The sequence below is a fragment of the Pimephales promelas genome, chromosome 4 (genome assembly GCF_988280905.1).
Source record: "Pimephales promelas chromosome 4, fPimPro1.hap1.1, whole genome shotgun sequence".
NCBI classification, from domain to species: Eukaryota; Metazoa; Chordata; class Actinopteri; order Cypriniformes; family Leuciscidae; genus Pimephales; species Pimephales promelas.
In genome coordinates, this window is record NC_142772.1 from 14,280,019 (window position 1) to 14,299,635 (window position 19,617).

The 19,617-nt window shown below is 45.1% G+C and overlaps 1 protein-coding gene, 1 long non-coding RNA gene and 1 pseudogene across 4 annotated transcripts; all 3 read left to right on the forward strand.

Annotated features, from left to right (window-relative positions):
• The first annotated feature begins 200 nt into the window (after positions 1-200).
• On the forward strand, positions 201-4,844 carry LOC148981654 (uncharacterized). Its single transcript, XR_016168247.1, has 2 exons — positions 201-659; positions 4,536-4,844. It is a non-coding gene; the product is annotated as an uncharacterized LOC148981654 (long non-coding RNA).
• Positions 4,845-9,519: 4,675 nt separating this feature from the next.
• On the forward strand, positions 9,520-16,684 carry LOC120492233 (uncharacterized; annotated as a pseudogene). The gene is made up of 5 exons (XR_016168203.1): positions 9,520-9,662; positions 13,496-13,854; positions 14,045-14,099; positions 16,161-16,207; positions 16,390-16,684. The product of XR_016168203.1 is annotated as an uncharacterized LOC120492233 (transcript).
• Positions 16,685-17,564: 880 nt separating this feature from the next.
• LOC148981655 (uncharacterized) lies at positions 17,565-18,844 on the forward strand. Of its 2 annotated transcripts, XM_089129986.1 has the most exons (4): positions 17,565-17,678; positions 17,763-17,848; positions 17,961-18,075; positions 18,169-18,844. In XM_089129986.1, exons 1-4 carry the CDS (start codon positions 17,666-17,668, stop codon positions 18,495-18,497), a joined length of 543 nt encoding a protein of 180 aa, XP_088986112.1. In that variant the 5' UTR covers positions 17,565-17,665; the 3' UTR covers positions 18,498-18,844. The 2 variants fall into 2 exon arrangements, 1 of the variants encoding a protein (XP_088986112.1); XR_016168248.1 differs by having other exon boundaries at positions 17,623-17,678; positions 17,763-17,812; positions 17,961-18,311.
• Positions 18,845-19,617: the final 773 nt, after the last annotated feature.

Sequence of the window (19,617 nt, forward strand, 5' to 3'; positions counted from 1 at the left end):
CAACTCTGTGAGTGCTTAGCTGAAAACTTTCGCGTCCCTGATTGAACTTCGCATCGCTTCAATCGTTGAATGTCGAGCATTTACGCTATCCGGATACTAATTGTGATCGATATAAATAGTTTCTGTACAATGATTTGCGTTCCTTAAACGCGATGCTTCTTTATGGCGTAAAACTCACACGTAAACAGTAGCTAGGGCTGGGAATCGATTCTAAAGAATTGATTCCTCGATCCCAAAAAGAATCGATTCCTCGATCCGAGGCGTTAGGAATATAGAGTCGATTCCAAAGCTAGGAATCGATTCCATTAACAGGAATCGACTCCTCTTTTAAGATTTCAGAAGTTCAGACCAATTCTAACCCGCAGCTTCACCATTTGGTTTACTAATCCAGAACGAACAAATCGGCAGGGAACCACCCTTAGAAATGACAAATAAATAAATGAGAAACAACGGAGCTTTTACACTAGGCTTGTTACGGTGAAATGCCATATATGGTTTGTATCCTGTGTTTGCAGCGGTCCGAGCGCATTTGTCCCCGACGCCCCCCGCAGCGTGGGTCCGGTTCCACACCCAATTTAATTCTATCGAACCTTGGTGCGTTCGCGTGCATCTTATGTCATTGCAAACGTGCACGGCGCTCGATGGAAAGCAGAACGTGGGTAAATATTGTGTATTTACTTATTTATTTTTAGTAAAATTGCTTCTATTATGCGCAGTTAAGTGAACAATACAGGTTTATTGTACGTGTGTCGCATAAGGTGGTTTTCTGCTGCTTGCAAACGGACCCGTAAGAATACAGTGGATTTACAAATATGTTGCTCTGATTCCACGTACAATGCTCGAATACACTGCAGGCTCACTCTCGCTCGTATCCAGGGTAATTCCTCAACACTATCATCCCTTACTTATTTAACTGAATACATCACAATAAGCTAAAACGCATGCACAGGATACCTTATTTCCTGAACAAGGGCGCACCCGAGTCCGTGCTGGGTAGTCAGTACTACCACCACCTCCTCCAGGTAGTCTCGGGTCCGGTACCCCAGTGCGCACCCGGTTCCCATAATGGCGTTCACATTAGCGATTTTTCATGCGAACCATTCCCCGTTACGGACTTAACTGCCAGGGTGAAAGTTCCCTAAGCCATTTTGAAACGTTAATAAAGATGTGCATAATCCTGCAAAGATTAAATCGCCCCTCTTTTTCGCATCTTTGTTTGCGCTCAAGAAGATGATAATCGGCCAGCCAGGCCCTAATCTACTTCCCGCTTTTGCTCGGCTTCACACCACAGCTCATTTGCACAGGTACGTTTCTCCACTGCCCAGCAGTGACGTCTACTCTGCTCCCACTGAAGCTCTGTTTCTCCGGCTAATTTTCTATACTGCCCCAGCAGTGACGTCTCCTCTGCTCCCACTGGAGCTCTGTTTCTCTGGCTAATTTTTTCCACCGCCCCAGCAGTGACGTCTCCTCTGCTCCCAAAGGAGCTCCGTTTCTCTGACTAATTTTTCTACTCTGCCCCAGCAGTGGTGTCTCATCTGCTCCCACAGGAGCTCTGTTTCTCTGACTAATTTTTCTACTTTGCCCCAACAGTGATGTCTCATCTGCTCCCACAGAAGCTCTGTTTCTCTGACTAATTTTTCTACTTTGCCCCAACAGTGATTTCTCATCTGCTCCCACAGGAGCTCTGTTTCTCTGACTAATTTTTCTACTCTGCCCCAGCAGTGATGTCTACTCTGCTCCCACAGGAGCTCCGTTTCTCTGACTAATTTTTCTACTCTGCCCCAGCAGTGATGTCTACTCTGCTCCCACAGGAGCTCTGTTTCTCTGACTAATTTTTCTACTCTGCCCCAGCAGTGATGTCTACTCTGCTCCCACAGGAGCTCCGTTTCTCTGGCTAATCTTTTCTACTCTGCCCCAGCAGTGATGTCTACTCTGCTCCCACAGGAGCCGTGTTTCTTTCGGCTAATTTTTCTACTCTGCCCCAGCAGTGATGTCTCATCTGCTCCCACTGAAGCTCTGTTTCTCCGGCTAATTTTCTATACTGCCCCAGCAGTGACGTCTCCTCTGCTCCCACTGGAGCTCTGTTTCTCTGGCTAATTTTCTCCACCGCCCCAGCAGTGATGTCTCCTCTGCCCCCACAGGAGCTCTGTTTCTCTGGCCAATCTTTTATACTCTGCCCCAGCAGTGATGTCTCATCTGCTCCCACAAGAGCCGTGTTTCTTTCGGCTAATTTTCTACTCTGCCCCAGCAGTGATGTCTCATCTGCTCCCACAGGAGCTCTGTTTCTCTGGCTAATCTTTTCTACTCTGCCCCAGCAGTGATGTCTACTCTGCTCCCACAGGAGCTCCGTTTCTCTGGCCAATCTTTTATACTCTGCCCCAGCAGTGATGTCTCATCTGCTCCCACAAGAGCCGCGTTTTTTTTTCCGGCTAATTTTCTACTCTGCCCCAGCAGTGATGTCTCATCTGCTCCCACAGGAGCTCTGTTTCTCTGGCTAATCTTTTCTACTCTGCCCCAGCAGTGATGTCTACTCTGCTCCCACAGGAGCCGTGTTTCTTTCGGCTAATTTTTCTACTCTACCCCAGCAGTGACGTCTCATCTGCTCCCACTGAAGCTCTGTTTCTCTGGCTAATTTTTCTACTCTGCCCCAGCAGTGATGTCTCATCCGCTCCCACAGGAGCTCTGTTTCTCTGGCTAATTTTTCTACTCAGCCCCAGCAGTGATGTCTCATCTGCTCCTAAAGGAGCTCTGTTTCTCTGAATAATTCTCATATGAGCTCTGTTTCTCTGGCTATTTTTTCTACACTGACACAGCAGTGATGTCTACTCTGCTCCCACTGGAGCTCTCTTTCTCTGACTAATTTTCACTCGGCCCCAGCAGTGATGTCTACTCTGCTCCCACTGGAGCTCTCTTACTCTGGCTTATTTTCTACACTGCTATAACAGTGACGTCCCCTCTGCTCCCACTGGAGCCCTGTTTCTCTGGCTAACTTTCTACACTGCCACAGCAGTGTCGTCTCCTCTGCTCCATCTGAAACTCTTTTCTCTGGCTAATTTTCTTCACCGTCACAGCAATGATGTCTACTCTGCTCCCACAGGAGCTCCGTTTCTCTGGCTAATTTACTACACCGCCACAGCAGTGACGTCTCCTCTGCTCCCACAGATGCTCTGTTTCTCTGGATAATTTTCTACACTGCTCAAGCAGTGACCTCTTCTCTGCTCCCGCAGGAGCTCTGTTCCTCTGGCTAATTTTCTACACTGCTATAACAATGATGTTTTCTCTCCAGTACATCACCATTTAGAATTATTATTCCTGCTAAAACCCTTAATTGATTATTTCCTCTGTCCAGCAAGCTTGGTCTCCAAGCTAACGTCGCACGCATCAAAATTTATCCTCCAAGCGGTATCTCCCAGGACCCTTCAATCCTATATTACCGCTTGGAGGTAACATAAAGAAAGGAAACGATAAATATAACGTCTCTTATAACTTGCCTTCCCCCGATTTTTCTCTTTCCAATCAAATCTTTTATCTCCTATTAAAGGTTATTTGAGCGGCAATCCAGTTTTTCCCATAAACTGTCGTACGGCACTACTTCTGTGGAGTTAAACAATTCACAAACCCTGATTAAAGGGATCCAAAGATCCCAGCCCACCCGCCCCCGACTCCGGACACCCCATAACACTGGAAATTCTCATTAAATGTATTCGGCTTTCCGCATAAGCTACCAGCCCTTCAGTTCCACTCACACACTCAATGCCACGTTTAAATTACCCTTTTTCGTTTTTCTTAGACACTCAAAAAACCGCCATCACTTTATGAGCAGAGTGAGTGCTTTCCCAGAGGAGCCCTTACATTTTTCTCCTTCATCCAGCGAGCAGTTGGTCTCACAGCGGATGCAGTGTGAGAAAAAATCTCCTGGGCAAGCACTCAATTTTTCCACTTTTCAGTTTTCCTTCTTCCATCCAGCGAGCATCGGTCTCACAGCGGATGGAGTGAGAGCTTTCCCAGTAGAGCACTTAAAATTTTCTCTTTCATCCAGCGAGCAGTTGGTCTCACAGCGGACGGACATGAGAAAATTTCCTGGGCAAACACTCATTTTCCCCTCTTGTCAGGTTTCCTCTTTCCGTCCAGCGAGCATTAGTCTCACAGCGGACGGAGTGAGAGCTTTCCCAGTAGAGCACTTAAAATTTTCTCTTTCATCCAGCGAGCAGCTGGTCTCACAGCGGATGGAATACGAGAAATCTCCTGGGCAAACACTCATTTTCCCCTCTTGTCAGGTTTCCTCTTTCCGTCCAGCGAGCATTGGTCTCACAGCGGACGGAGCGAGAGCTTTCCCATTAGAGCAGTTAAATTTTCTCTCTTTCATCCGGTGAGCATTCGGTCTCACCGTGGACGAGAGTACGAGAAAATCTCCTGGATAAGCACTCATTTTCCTCTTTTCAGGTTTCCTCTTTCCGTCCAGCGAGCATTGGTCTCACATCGGACGGAGCGAGAAAGTTCCAGGTAGAGCACTCATGTTTTCTCTTTCATTTCAGCGAATATTTGGTCTTACAGTGGATGCAGCGCGAAAACCTCCTGGACAAGTATACAACAACCACACCTTGTTCGCAGTCAACAAGGGCCATCAGTCCAGGCAGTGAGCCAACATCACGGGCCTCCCTGACCAAGCATCCAGGCCCCTTCTCGAGATGCCAGCCCGCCATTTCTTGGCACTCTTTGGGGGGTCTTTAGTCCGGCGGCTGTCCTCTGCTCTTTAGCCTTTTGGGGGGAGTACTCTGGGTTCGGGCAGAATTCCGAGCACGGAGCCCTCCCTCCGGACAGCACGCCAAATACGCATTGAATCTTACTCACTCAAAATTATATGTAAGTGTGAACTCGTGAAATGAAGTTTTGTTAATAACTAAGTTCGGGAGGAGCACGTTCAGATAATTAACACGAGTGGACGGCAATCAGCAATCAGCAACCAATGATAAGAGGGTATATATAGACTCAGCAGTCTTACCTCGATCCATTGGCAGTTTGCAGCATCCCTCCTCCACCCCTTCTCCACACTCCTAGTCCTGCACACTCCTCTTTCTAAAAAATCACTTACATACGGGGGGAGTACTCTGGGTTCGGGCAGAATTCCGAGCACGGAGCCCTCCCTCCGGACAGCACGCCAAATACGCATTGAATCTTACTCACTCAAAATTATATGTAAGTGTGAACTCGTGAAACTGTCCAACTTAGTTTCCAGTGCAGTGACAATTGTAGCATAGCTTGGTGGTAAGCTACCGAGCAGTGTTACAATCTGATCCTCTTCTTCAATCAATGCGCCTATTGCCCCCAGCTGGTCAGTTAATTCCTTCATTCGTTTCAAATGTTCAGTTAGATTTTCTCCTTCTTTCATTTCACATCTAAAGTATTTTTTCTTCAGAAACAGTTTGTTTGCAAGAGTGTCTCTTTCAAAATGTCCCTTTAGTGTGTTCCAAGCTTCCTTAGGGGTCTTACAGCTTGTTATCAGATACAACTGAGATGTACTTACATTCAGCACCAACACAGAAAATGCTTTTTCCTTCCGTTTTTCAAATTCTGCTCTTGCCTGTGCATTTGCTCCATCTGCCACGTTGTCTGTCTCCATCACCATGCCCCATAGTCCTTTAGCTTTCAGCAAATGTTCCATTTGAAATTTCCACGTTGCCCAGTTCTCTGGCCCACTCAGCTTTTCAATAAACAGTTTATCCTCCATTGTGAGTTCCAGTACACTGTCTATTTCTTTAGCGAGGATCTGGGCCCATAACCTGTTGAAAGTTCACGTGTTCTTTTATTAACTCCAGCGAGAGAGAGAAAAAACAGCGAAGAAGAAATAACAGAACTGTGGTGACTCACTTAATACAACAGTGACACCTATTGGCAAATTACTATATTACAACATAGGTGGTATACGGTAAGGAAGACCCGCGCACATGTCCTGAATGAGTTCGCAACTCTTTGATCAGAGAAACAGATTGCAATTGTCTCAAACAGTGGAGTAGTGAGAATGTATCAGACAGACAATGCAGAGGTATATGGCTGAAGTACTGGAGGTAAATGGACTCGGAGTCCGATCACTCTTTATTTGATAATTCTGAATCTGATCGGGACGAAGTAGTCAGTGAGAGAGATGCACATGTTGTCACAGAAAGTTCTAGCCATGGACGTGCCGCAGATAGATCGTATAATATTATGACACTATAATATGTATGTGTGTGTGCAGGCATTTATGTGTGGCTGTCTAAATATGAAGGTGTAATTGTCAAATTATTTCTCTCTTTCTCTCATTTACCACATTGTAATATGTATTTGTGTGTGTGTGTGTGTGTGTGTGTGTGTGTGTGTGTGTGTGTGTGTGTGTGTGTGTGTGTGTGTGTGTGTGTGTGTGTGTGTAGGCCTGTTTATTGTAATTCCAATTATTCATTATTCACAGGTAGAACACAGAGAGGCAGAGGCAGAAGTTTTATTGCAAAAGTTACATTTCCCTTACATCCTGGGAAATTTGATATATTTTACATTTATTTTATGTTTTTAATTTATTTTGGAAAGTTTTATATATGAAGGAAACAACATAGGAATGTATTCTGCTTTTAAATGCACTTGTTTGATAAAAATACCTTTTTCTCAGTTTTTTGTCCAAAATGTTGTGTTTTTGACAAAACCTACCTCTGTTCAAGAGGCAATAAAAAAAGAACAGATGAAGATAAAATAAAAACGTTTTTTTTTGCCTAAAAGCAGAGGCTCAGATCTTTATTTTTATATATATCATCTTCATATATTCATGGAAGAAAATATTCAGCGGGGCATTCAAATTTAGCGAAAATCGTCAAAAACCCTGGCGGTGGCTGGCAACTTTTTTTAAAAACGCTGGCGGGGAAAGAGTTAAGAAAGTGTTTTCGTGGTGTTCAGAAAGGTTAACTGACTGTTGTGATGAACGTAACTCACTCTCTCTCACTTTCTCTCTCTCCAACTCACTTAACTTACGCTTATGCATTGTCTAAACGCTCTGCGTCGTCTTAGTTTGTTTTAATGTTTGTAAATACATGTATCATTGTAACGTAGTAAATACTTAAGTAGTTGCTTTATTAAATACACTTATGCACATGTCTGACTGAATCACTGTCTCGCTCATGATACAAGTCAATGAAATGCCGATTTAAAATGCTGCTAGCTGTAACTAAAAATACCTGAAAGGGTATTTGTTTATAGAGCAGGGGAGGCAAATTCTTGTGGCCACAGAATTTGTCTTCACAAGCTCTATAACTTAATTGAGCTAATTGATTTTGCCTGTCTTGTAAAACGTGGTCCTTGCAATTAATAACAATTAATTTGCGGTTAATTGCGGGGATGCACATGCATGCATATGGGTAAAATTACTATGTAAGACCGGTCTGATCCAAATCTGTATGAATAATTATTAATTATCAATTATTAATTATGATATGCAAATTCCCCCTTTATCAGACCCGACCAGAGTCTTTACATCTGTGAATATACAACGCAAAAAGACTGGTGTGCAAGCCCCTTCTATATTCATCGCGTCTCTGTATGAATGAGCAGCGCCGTTTTGTCTAGTAGATTTAGTACACACTCAAGTACGCATGACGCTCATGGTTTTTAAAGCTGTCTCACCCACTATGTGAAGACGTGAACACATGAACATATCCAGACAGAGAACACTAAATGTGCACTTTATAATTGTTTTTTAAAAGAATAATCATCAAATACACGCCTCGTTTACACTGCATGTTTCAAGTGACCCAAATCCGATTTTTTCCGATATGACCGGTGAACGTGTAAGCAGGAAAAAAACGCATGGATTCCGACTTTCTCAGATTGGATTCAGGCCTCATTCAAATGTGGTAATAAATCGGATATGAATCAGATACGTGCATTTGCGTGTGCCATGTAAGCAGACAAATCGGATATTCCTCAGTAAATGCGAGTCGTACGTCATTAAAAAGTGTGCGATTATAGGCGCAACGGAAGAAAGGATACACACAGTGGAGCAATGCGGAGGTTTCATGTCTTTTGAGTGTTTGGGGTGAAGAGTGCCGGCAAAAATGCAGGGTTGTTACAGAAATAAATCCGTATTTGAAGACATTTCACGAGAGGCATCGTTTTAAGTGCTCGTGGCAGTGTCTCTCCTCTTTTTTTCTCCACAGTATCCTCAGCAGTGTATAGTGTAAATGCAAAAATTGCATATGGGTCATTTTTAAAAGATAATGTAAGCAGGTCGTCAAAAAAATCGGATATAGTCAGAAAATCGGATTTGGGCATCAAGACCTGCATGCAGCCTAACTGAAACTCATAGGTGTTCAGTACAACCTGTAAAAAAAAAGTTTGGTTTAGCCTATGACTAAAATAATGACTAAAATATATTACTATTGTGTATAGTTTTTTTGTCCATGTTTTAATTTAGTTAACCTCTCTTGTGTAGACAAACTAAAGTTGTTACATTTTATCTGATTGCATTTTCAAAAATACATTTTGTATTCAATCACAGAATCCAGACCAGTTATTTCAGACAACCCAGAATTTCTGAGGAAATAAATATACATTTCATAAAGACTCTATTAAAAAAACTTTGTAAACCATGTTCAACCAAAAACCATATCTGTTTTTATTCATTTAAGGGCCATTGTAGCTGATGATGATTATAATAATGATAGTTTAATATTGTATACCGTGAAACCGTGATATTTTCTAAAACGAATATCATACCGTGAAAATCTCATACCGTTACAACCCTACCGTGGAGACAACGACATGCCTGGAAACTCGCTGAAGAGGGACTCTGGCCCGTAAAAAGCTGAGGTTCGACCACGGGAAGAAGGTCTGGCGGCACGCTGGAGTCACTGGAACTCGGAGCGAGCCGCGATGCCATGCCCACCTCGGGACTTGATCGCGAAGCCACAGCTGAAGCGGTCTCATATGAAGCAATCCGAGCAGCGTTGCCGCGGCTGCGGATGTGGGCAGTTCTTGGGGACGATGAAGTAGGGGCTGTAAAACCCTGACCTCATCTCGGCTGGAGGGACCGTCTCAATTGCACCCTTCGCCAGCAGGGTCGCAATTTCCGCTCTCATGACCGGGGCATTGCCACCGATCACTGTGAAGCGAACTCCCCTGAAACGGGGAGGAGACTGTGCGGACTGAATCGCGTAGCCGAATTTGATCGTTCTGATGACCCAGCGGGACAGGCCAGGGAGCTCTAGCCAGGCTCCCAGGAACTGAACCAGCGGGGTCATGCGAACCACAGACGTCCCCCCGGAGGGGCAGCGAGGCGAGGAGACCGGCATGCGCACAGGAGTTACCCCGTGCGGGTGCACAGTCGAGCCCCGTTCCCCGACAAAAGAGACCAGGGAAGGACCAGCGTTCCACGGGGGTCTGGCGATAGAGGGGGAGGGGAGTGGTGTAGTCGAAGCTGCCTGTCCCGCCGCTCTATAGGAGCGATAGATGACGAGAACCTACAGGCTTTGGAAGGGTGCTTAGGAGTACCGCGGGAGGATGCGCTCTGTGGACACAGTTGCATCGCAACAGAGCGCTCCACCAGAGGAATCTCAGCGTACCCACGGGCAACTGCGGCGTCGAAGGGAGGAAAGGCGGGGGAGGCTGAAGCGCGCTCTCGGGAGGTCAAAGGAGCCTTCCAAGTGTGCGTCACCTCCGCATGCAGCTTGGGGAAAAAAGGTATTGGGGTCGGCTGTGGCCAGCCTTACCCAAAAACCAATTATCCATCCGCGAGAGATCGGGACAGGGCGAAGGGTTCCACTCTAACCCGATGCTCACGGCGGCCCGAGATAGCATGGCCGTCATCTCGGGATCAGACACAGGCAACGCTGGCGCTCCCGAAGGAGGCAACGCAGCCGCATCCTCACTTCCCGAGGAATCAAGCCCGCCTTGTGATGCTGCGATCGACATCGCATCATCCTCTGGAGCGCCGAACGAAACAGATGGTACCTGCGAAGAGGCAGACGCCTGAAGTGATTCGGCGCTCGCTGGCTCTAACACTGGGACGGTGGGTGTGGCCCGAGGAGCTAGCGTCGGGGGTTTGTTCCACACAGTCACCGATAAATCACCCTGTCCGCGAATCGAAGAGCTTCTAGAAGAAGAAGCAGAATGAGTAGCAGACGCGGGAACTCTCACTTTTGTCAGATCATTGAGTCTAAATCGCAGTGTAGAGATGGTCATGTTCCCACAGAAGGAACATGAGTCATCCACGAACGCTGCTGCTGCATGCTGAATGCCCAGACACACAGAGCAGCGATCGTGACCATCAGAAGATGACATGAATCAACCGCACCAGGGCGTCCAGGGAGGCGTCCAGGGAGAAGCGCAAAGTCTGGCAGACCAGATCGCAAGCAATGCAGAATCTCGCTGGGTACCGCCGTCACACCAACACTGAAGAGGACGCTCATCTCGAAGAGTTGTCTCAGTGAAACTGGCTTTAGGAGTGAAGAAGTCTCTTGGCTCCGAAGTGAAAACATACTGCGGTTGCGTTCACTTCCTCCTTTTATACCCATGGGGTGGGGCGGAGTTACGCTATGCAAATTTCCGCAGCCCCAAGGCATTTCATGCCATTGGCTTGTTTTTAAATACTCGAAGATGATTGGCTTTCTATGCGAAACCCCCATTCTCCGTCATTCCGACGTAACTCGGAGAATATATGCAAGCTGGGGTTTGTAAGGTAAAAAGGTGTGAAACACACTGATAATAATTAAGATTATAAATAGGGTCAACACCTGTAGAGATACCAGGATCAAAATATTAGTTTTGCAACACCAAGGCCATATGAAGAAAGCCTAAAGAGAAGATTTAAAGAGAAGAGAAGATCCAATGAAAGAGAAGATCTTAAAGAGAAGATCCAATGAAAGTTTGACAAATATAATGAAGGATTTAGTGTAAGACACAGGGACTGATGAATGGATAAAGAAAGGGAAGCCCTGAGAAAAGAGCTGAAAAAGATGTATTTCTGAAAGCAAAAGACAGACAATCAAAGGTTAACTCAAAAATTTGCAAATCAAAAATTTCTAATGATTGGTCACATACACTTTTCAATTGGCCTAATTGGGTTTTTATGAATTTAATTGTATCAATTGTGGCAAAAGTCAAGTGTTCAAAAACAGTTTACAAAGAGATCAAGTAGGATTGGTGAATTCTGCAAATCCAGTCAGAATTAAAAATAGGCTAGTTTCAGAATTACAGAGAAAACACCAATAAAAATAATTGATAAGAAATTAATTTGAAAGAAACTACTAAAATTGAATAAATGTTAGTTGACCGGTCTATAGGGAAATTAAATTAATAAGCAGGCCTAACAGGGATTGATATGGTAGATTGTGAAAAACCAACACATTCTCACACCCCAACTCGTCACATATGGACACTTGGGCAGGACCCCTTGGCGTCATTTATTGACGCACTGGGTATATACCTTTGTCGTCATTTTTCAACGTGCAGGGTAGTCCGATAGACTTCTATAGATATCTCAACCGGAGCCTGTAGTGTTGAAATTTGACGTCTTGGGTAAGCTCACCACAATGGTCTGCTGCGAATGGGTCGAGAGTCGAGACTGCAATAAAAATGAATAGGCTACAATAAATGATCTATGCCAGGGCTAGTGGTGGTGATCCAACTGTTTCTACATGTTTAAAAACCCTCACAATCTGATTTCAAAGTGCCCTCTCCGCAAAGGTTTAACGGGTTCATATGCAACCGCATTCATCGGTGAGTTTAACAACGCTCATTAGGTGCGTTCCATTCAACAGGGTCCCTACGCAGTGTTCACTGCTCCCTACTCCCTGAACACGGTATATCAGTTGAAGTGGACTTCACTGACTTCCTGTGAAGTGATGTATCGATGTTCCCTTATTCCCTATGCCGTTTGCAGTGCCCTTCAAACTGAACATGTTCGTTCCCTTCGAATTGGAATCTCACTTAAGATGGCGAAATACCCTGTGAAGTCCGCTTCGCAGTCCACTTACGGTCGAATGGAACGCACCTATTGTGTTGTACAACCATTCATCGGTGAGTCTTTCAACACTCAACTGCAGGTAAAGCGGCATTCAGAGGGAGTTTAACCAAATCAACGCTAAACTGCATGTAGAACGGCATTCAACGGTGAGTTTAACAACGCTCCACGGCGTGTGCAAGTAAGCAGTTTAAGCGTTTTCTTGTCGAAGGTTAACGTTACTGGCATCCATGATGTACACGTGCTTTAGAGCATCCAGGATGACGTATTTTTATCGGAGTTTTGTTTATGTTAATAAATATATATATAATGTTTATATAAAATTTATAATGTTTTTAATTTAAATTTGTATTTTTTTTAAATCATCTAAATTAATAACGCTGACGTCACTGTATGGGGCGATCCCGAGGTCCATTGCAATTTTCCACTCGGTAAGTAGAAGAGTTAATTAATAGAGATGGATACTATTCTTAAATGTACACATCAAAAACTCTTGAATTAGGACAAGAAGTTGTGTTTAGAACCTTTAGATGTGTAAGGTGGCAATTTATTTTGACAGTAAATGATGGAAAGAGACAATATGAAAATATAGCTTGATGCTGCACCAAATGTGCAGGCCAGCAAAGTTAGTTAATTGAATTCAAGTTTTTGTCAAATTTTGTTGTTTATAATCCTATGAAATAATCATGTAAGGCAATACTAGTGGAGATTTTAAGGTTTTCAGTATTACATTAGCACATAACTGTTATTCAACATTATAAATGTTCAGATGAAGAACATTTGCCAGATTGGTTTGTTTTACAGCCTATTTGTTTAAAATCCACGCAAAATTATATAATTAACACCCAAACAAATCTATAATTAACTATTCAAATGTATTCATAACTACTACATTTTGGCTCATCACAATTTTTCAATATGAAATAAAACAATTAATATGTATAATTAATGTAATAAGTAATTATATCATAACTTATTGACTGATTCGTATATGAATTATATATAATTTTAGACAACATTTCTTGTCTAGTTATTTTCTAAAATGTCATTAACAATATTAAATTCTAGTTTATTGAACTGAATACAATGAATATCACATAAAATATAGCCCATTCTGGTAACACAGATGAAGAGAATACTTAAAATGTAAAATGTTCAATTCTTTAGTTTTTTCTTTAGGACCCTCAAAATTGGCAGCTTCTAAAAAGAGTTTTATTCTTTTATTCCTCCCTCCATTGCTCCTGGCCTTTACTCCAGAGACTGTTGGTGTGTACTTCATTGTGTCACCATTAGCCCTTGTATATATATATATATATATATATATATATATATATATATATATGATATTTATGACATTTATGACAGTGGGTTAGAATGTAAATAAATGTTTCTACTTTAAACTTTGGTAGAATACTGATCCTTTCACAGCCAAATTGAGTACACTTTAATATTGTAAAAATAAAATATATATATATATACACATACATGGAATGAATTTTTGTAATTGTAAAAAAGTGAATTCTCTGGTGATGAAGCATCACCTCTTGAAACCCCAAGAGATCCTCTTCTGGCTTCCTCAAACTGGAGCAAAAGACAAAGTCTCTTTTCAGAGAGGTGGAGGGCAGAGAGACCCCGCCTGGTAAACACGGCTGCGGAAAGGGAACATGTGGCAACACACATCTGCCAACAGTGTGGGAGTAATCCAGCGGCTGTCCGGTGTTGTGACTGTAGACCACGTCCCTTCTTCTGTGCTGAATGTGACGTCAGCATGCACACCAGACATGTTCTTCACAACAGAGATGCCATGACTGCTGGATTCTTCCAACCATTGCCTCCAACAACTTACGTGGTGGATAAGGCTCTTTCCCATTGTGGTAAGTTCTGGTTAGTGTACAACATATGTTTAATTTTCAGAATAGTTAAGCTCATAAGCTTTATTATTTAAATTATGCCTTTTTTCCATTATTGTTTTATCTTGGATTTATCTTCATTGCCATTGATCTATTACAATCTCAGTCAATACAAATTGATCATAATTCAATTGTACCATATGTTCTTTTTCAGTCCGGCTTGTACCTGTGGAGATGCCTGACAAAATCTGTGGTTGCTCACCAGAGTCATTGTGTCACGCTGTGGAGCAGGCAGAAGATCAGGCAGAGTCCAGATTAACACGAAGATTACTTTAATTCCAAAAACAGGCAAGAAGAAGGTAAACAGGTGCAACACAGGGTACATTCAACATCGACCGACAAAGACTGACTAAAACAGAGGGAACTAAATACACTGAAGAATCAAACATAATGAGGTGAAGACAGGTGAAACAGATGAACAGGACGCTGAACGGGAGGCTGATGAGGGAGTGAGTTCAGGTATGCAGACAAGAGGATCATGGGAAGTGTAGTGCTGGAGACGCAGACAGGATGGTGCAGACGAAGGGCTGTGACAGAACTCCCCCCTCCCGGGAGGCGTGACCTCACGCCGCATAACAGAGGAAGGAGGGGGGACGAACTGGGGGCTGGGCGGGGCGTGGCCAGGGCGGAGCAGGCTGAGGGCGTGGCCAGGGCGGAGCAGGCTGAGGGCGTGGCCAGGGCGGAGCAGGCTGAGGGCGTGGCCAGGGCGGAGCAGGCTGAGGGCGAGACCAGGGCGGAGCAGGCTGAGGGCGAGACCAGGGCGGAGCAGGATGCGGGCGAGGCCAGGGCGGAGCAGGATGAGGGCGTGGCCAGGGCGTCCATGGTGGTGAGGTCCCTTCGGGCGGCCATGGCGGTGAGGACCCTTTAGGCGGCCACGGCGGCGAAGACCCTTCAGGCAGCCACGGCGGCGAAGACCCTTCAGGCGGCCACGGCGGAACTGAAAGGCCGAAGAACCATGGCGCCAACGAAGTCCTGGCACGCTGAAGCCACGCCGTAGAGCCACGGGACCGAAGAGGCGACGCGGGGACGGGTGACCGGAGTGACGATGAGGCGAGGGAGGCCGACGGGGAGACCAGAGGAAGGGAGGAGTCCAGGGATGCCGAAGGGGTGCAGGGTGAGGGTGCAGCCCGAATCCCGGAAGTCCGTGGCTGGTACTGGGCGTCGAGCAACGAGGGCCGACCTGGCGTGGCGCTCGAGCCCAGCGGAGCTTCCGGGCAGACGGACTGCGGAGGCGATGAGGGAGTGGTGGGTCTAGGTGAAGGCGGAGGGCTGACAGGGTGAGATGAAGGTGTGGGCTCTGAGGACAGAAGTGTAGACCTGAACTCGGCCTTACCGAAGGGGCTTGAGTGAGCAGAGGGGATGACCAGCAGTGGTGGATGAACAGTCCAAAAGTGATGGTTAGGAGGAGGTGGGAGAGGGAGGCTGGGAGGGACCATGGTCTCGGGCTCTGGCTGGACGGTCTCCGGCGCGGGCTGGACGGTCTCTGGCGCTGGTTGGACGGTCTCTGGCGCTGGTTGGACGGTCTCTGGCGCTGGCTGGACGGTCTCTGGCGCTGGCTGGACGGTCTCTGGCGCTGGCTGGACGGTCTCAGGCGCTGGCTGGACGGTCTCTGGCGCTGGCTGGACGGTCTCTGGCGCTGGCTGGACGGTCTCTGGCGCGGGCTGGGACACTGGGCCCCCCCCCCCCCCAAACATATTTGGGTAGGGTCCCCAGATGAAGGGCAGATGGGAAGTGGACGGTCTCGGGTTGGGTGAGGCTGGGCAGGACCAGCAGAGGAAAGAGCTCGGGCTCGGCGAGGCTGGGCGGGACCAGCGGAGCGGGGAGCTCGAGCTTTGCCTGGCTGACGGTGAGCTCAGGCTTTCGGGGGACCAGAATCAGGCGGGGTCGCCGAATCGGGTCGAGCATCCCCCGAAAAGTCACTGCGGTCATGTTGCAGTTTGGTCGGTCGATCTGTCACGCTGTGGAGCAGGCAGAAGATCAGAGTCCAGATTAACACGAAGATTACTTTAATTCCAAAAACAGGCAAGAAGAAGGTAAACAGGTGCAACAGAGGGTACATTCAACATCGACCGACAAAGACTGACTAAAACAGAGGGAACTAAATACACTGAAGAATCAAACATAATGAGGTGAAGACAGGTGAAACAGATGAACAGGACGCTGAACGGGAGGCTGATGAGGGAGTGAGTTCAGGTGTGCAGACAAGAGGATCATGGGAAGTGTAGTGCTGGAGACGCAGACAGGATGGTGCAGACGAAGGGCTGTGACACATTGAGGGTTAGTCCAGGAAAGACTGTTGCTGTGGTCACAATGAATGGTAAGAATGTGAAGAACTTTATTTTGTCCTGTTTAAGAAGCATCTTAAAAAATATATATATATCCATACGCGACTACCTACAAGTTTGACATTGATATAAAACTTTTAAAGTAATGTATAAATTGTACAAAGAACACAAATCCTGGTTTACATTACAGTGGATGTGTTTTTGATATTTCCAGGACGACATGATCTAAGCATGCCCGAGTTAATTTGTGAGGCATGCCAAGCCACTTGGACTTCTGGAGTCGCTGACCTAAACAGAAGTGACTACTGGCCTGCAACCCTTCAATTTGCCACAGTTTATGCCACAGATGTCTTTTTTCATTTGAAGAAATGAAGATGGTGGCACCAGGACTGTCCTGCCAAGCATTTTTAAGAATGCTGAATCAGCGATTGGTTTCCTTGTTTTTAATAGACTGGCAAGATCTCAGCTGGACAGTTTTCTGAAAAGTTTTTTTGAGTCGGAGGCTGTGCGATTTGAGTTGGACAATATGTGCAAGGAAGAACCCTTTAACTGTCCTGCGTGCACCCCTGAAATGCTTGCAGTTTCAGTTGATGGAAACCGCAAGCATTATCGTTTCAAGAGTGCTGCTAGGTACTCCAAACTGTGTATCACATTGTTTGTATTAATAGGAAAACATAACTCTTTAATGTGTGAACCAAGAAATCTCAGATTATAAGTTATCATAAATTGTTATCCATCACCAATTGTTGTTTTTTATTTTTTTAGATCTGAGGAACAGGCCATCTTTGAAGACGTCTTCATTGCCAAGGATGAAGACGTGAAAAGATTTGTGGACCACATTCACAACACAACCAAACATGTAAAATTTTGTAAAACCTCTTTCCGAAGAGTTTGTTTATGAGAGTCTTATTTTCATCCACCATTTTTCTTATTGTAGGTCAGTGGAAGAGGTGTTTGTGGAGGTGAGTGGTCAGCAGCCAGAGAGACCTCACAAAGATCTGCCAGCAAGGTAGACGAGGAGGGATTGGAGCTTGCGGTGTGTCGGCACGGTGTCCTGCCTCTGCCTTAAATATGTATAGGGGGGAAATGTTTGCCCTGTACCTGCAAGAAAAGCTGGCCAGTAGGCAAATCACATTTTTTTGCATGGATGTGACCTGCAAATATTGGCCCTACCTCCAAAGAGTTGCGAAAAGCTGTCCAGAGCTCCAGCACCTTCTGAACATGAAGCCTTTCCTTTCGGTATTTCATGCCAAAGCCCATGATTTTAAATGTGAGGTAAGGAAATGTTGCTATGTGATATAATTGTATTATCTAAATCTACAAACATCTGTTTTTTTTTTTGTTGTTTTTTTAATTGTTTTTTTTTTATTATTATTCTTAACCAGGTGAAATGCAGTGGGGCATATCAGGATGGGGCTGGTCTAACACTGGGGGAGGAGGTGGAACAGTGCAATGCCTTCCTCTCTAGGATTGCAGTGACCACAAAACATATGTCAAAAGCAGGTAAGGTGACATACTGCACTAGGTACATCCTTATATACTAATTTGGAGGAATATGGTAACATCTTATTTTCTGTCTTTTTGCAGGACGCACAGACATGCTCACTCTCATGGCCATGCGCTGGAATCAGCAAAAGGTTAACAATTTGGCACTGACCCGCCGATATCAAAAGGTAATGACATCAGTAGAATTAATTTTAGATGTTCAGTATTGCATGTTAGCAGTGTATGAAGCTGTGCATCGAACATTTGGTTCTTGTTTCTTACTACTGTTTGTTATTGTAGACCACAAAATCTCTGCAAAGCCAGTTACAAAACCTAGAGACCATGAAAGCCCAATTGACAGTGACAGCGAGCCAATTGAAAGACTGGGTGAATGATGTAAAGGATTGGGCTGACGGTAAGGAAATGATTACTTGTAATACATTTAGTCACAAATAATTGTAATTGTTACTGGTATTGTAAAGTGCAAACCACACCTATTTCTTCTCAGCAGCAACAACAGCAACAACAACTACGAATGATGCTGATGCCCTGGCCAGCAGAATTGAGGTGCTGGTAGCCAGTATCAAGAGACGTTCCCAGCGTCTCTATAAAGATAATGATGGCAACAAAGGTCGAGCCAGAATCCGCCGCAAGATCAGGGAGGAGAAGGGAATCCTGACATCTGTTGTGGAGAAATACAACAGAATGGTTCCAATCACAGAAACTCTTTGCCTAGAAACCATTCTGTCTGGTGAGACAGCTTGGCCATGGCAGCTCCCACACAGTTGTATGTACACTAGACTGTTGACTGCTACTGACAAATCTGATACAATATGACTTCAAATGTTATTCTGCAACCCCATACTATTTTTGAGGGTCTTTGAAGGTTGATGTTTAAAACTAATGATTTGTTTATTTATCATAAATGCATTCCAGACTCTGTCGATCTAAGGACAAAGAGAAGAGCTTTTGACATCATCATGTCAGTAAGGAGGCTTGAGGAGGAGCAGAAGATTCTTGTTGCAGAGATGGACCACCATTGGAAATCTCTCTCAGCTCGTTCTGATACCCTCAGACTTAAGACTTAAGCTACCTGAAAAGAAAGCTGTATTGAGAAAACTGGGGGCATGCAGAAGATGTCTTGGATGCCATGATAAAGATGAATATTGCAGAGACACTTTCCTATGCAGAAATAAAGACTGTAAAAGGGAAGGTGGTGCCCCAGACCACCATTTTTTCCTCTGCCCAAAAGAAGTCAAAAGAGGGGAGGAGAGAAAGAGTGGAAAAGACCGCAAAGGTGAAAGCAAACTAACGGAGAAACAGGAGGAAATCTTGGCTGAACTCTCCCCAGAAATGGCAGATCGATGCAGAAAGGCTTTCACCAACAAAACTGCAGTGACACTCGATGCTTCAGGCCAGTCTGAGCTACTGCAAAGTAATGGGCTCTCTGAACTCCCTGTCATCATGATGCTGATGCAAGTCACTGCAAACGAAGGGCAGAAGATTGGGACTTTAATTGATCTTGCTTCAGACACCAACTACATTACCCATAAGGCTGCTGAAAGACTGGGGTTGAGACATGAGAAGATAACTTTAGTTGTGCATGGGGTTGGTGGTATGACCATGGAGGTGAACACACAAAGGTATCTCCTCAAAGTCAGAGTCAAGACACCTAAAGGAACAGAGAGAGCTCATGAAATGGTCTGCTATGGCTTGGACGAAATCGCCAGAGTGCATCAAGTAATTGAACCTGAGAAGTTGAGAAAATTCTTCCCAGAAGTCAAACTTAAAGAATTGGAAAGGCCAGGAGAGGTTGAACTTCTCATTAGCCACCGAGAGGGAAGACTCGCTCCTCAGAGGGTAAAAATCATCGGAGACCTCGTCTTGTGGGAAGGTCCATTGGGGAAGACAGTGGGTGGAGCACATCCCGACTTATTTGAAGAAGTGGAGGTTGCAA

Bases quoted from the DNA above. Each gene is read 5' to 3' on its own strand.
- LOC148981655 (XM_089129986.1), top strand. The intron at 17,849-17,960 runs GTAATGACATCA...TTGTTATTGTAG, and splicing joins TGACCCGCCGATATCAAAAG to ACCACAAAATCTCTGCAAAG. The intron at 18,076-18,168 runs GTAAGGAAATGA...ATTTCTTCTCAG, and splicing joins TGTAAAGGATTGGGCTGACG to CAGCAACAACAGCAACAACA.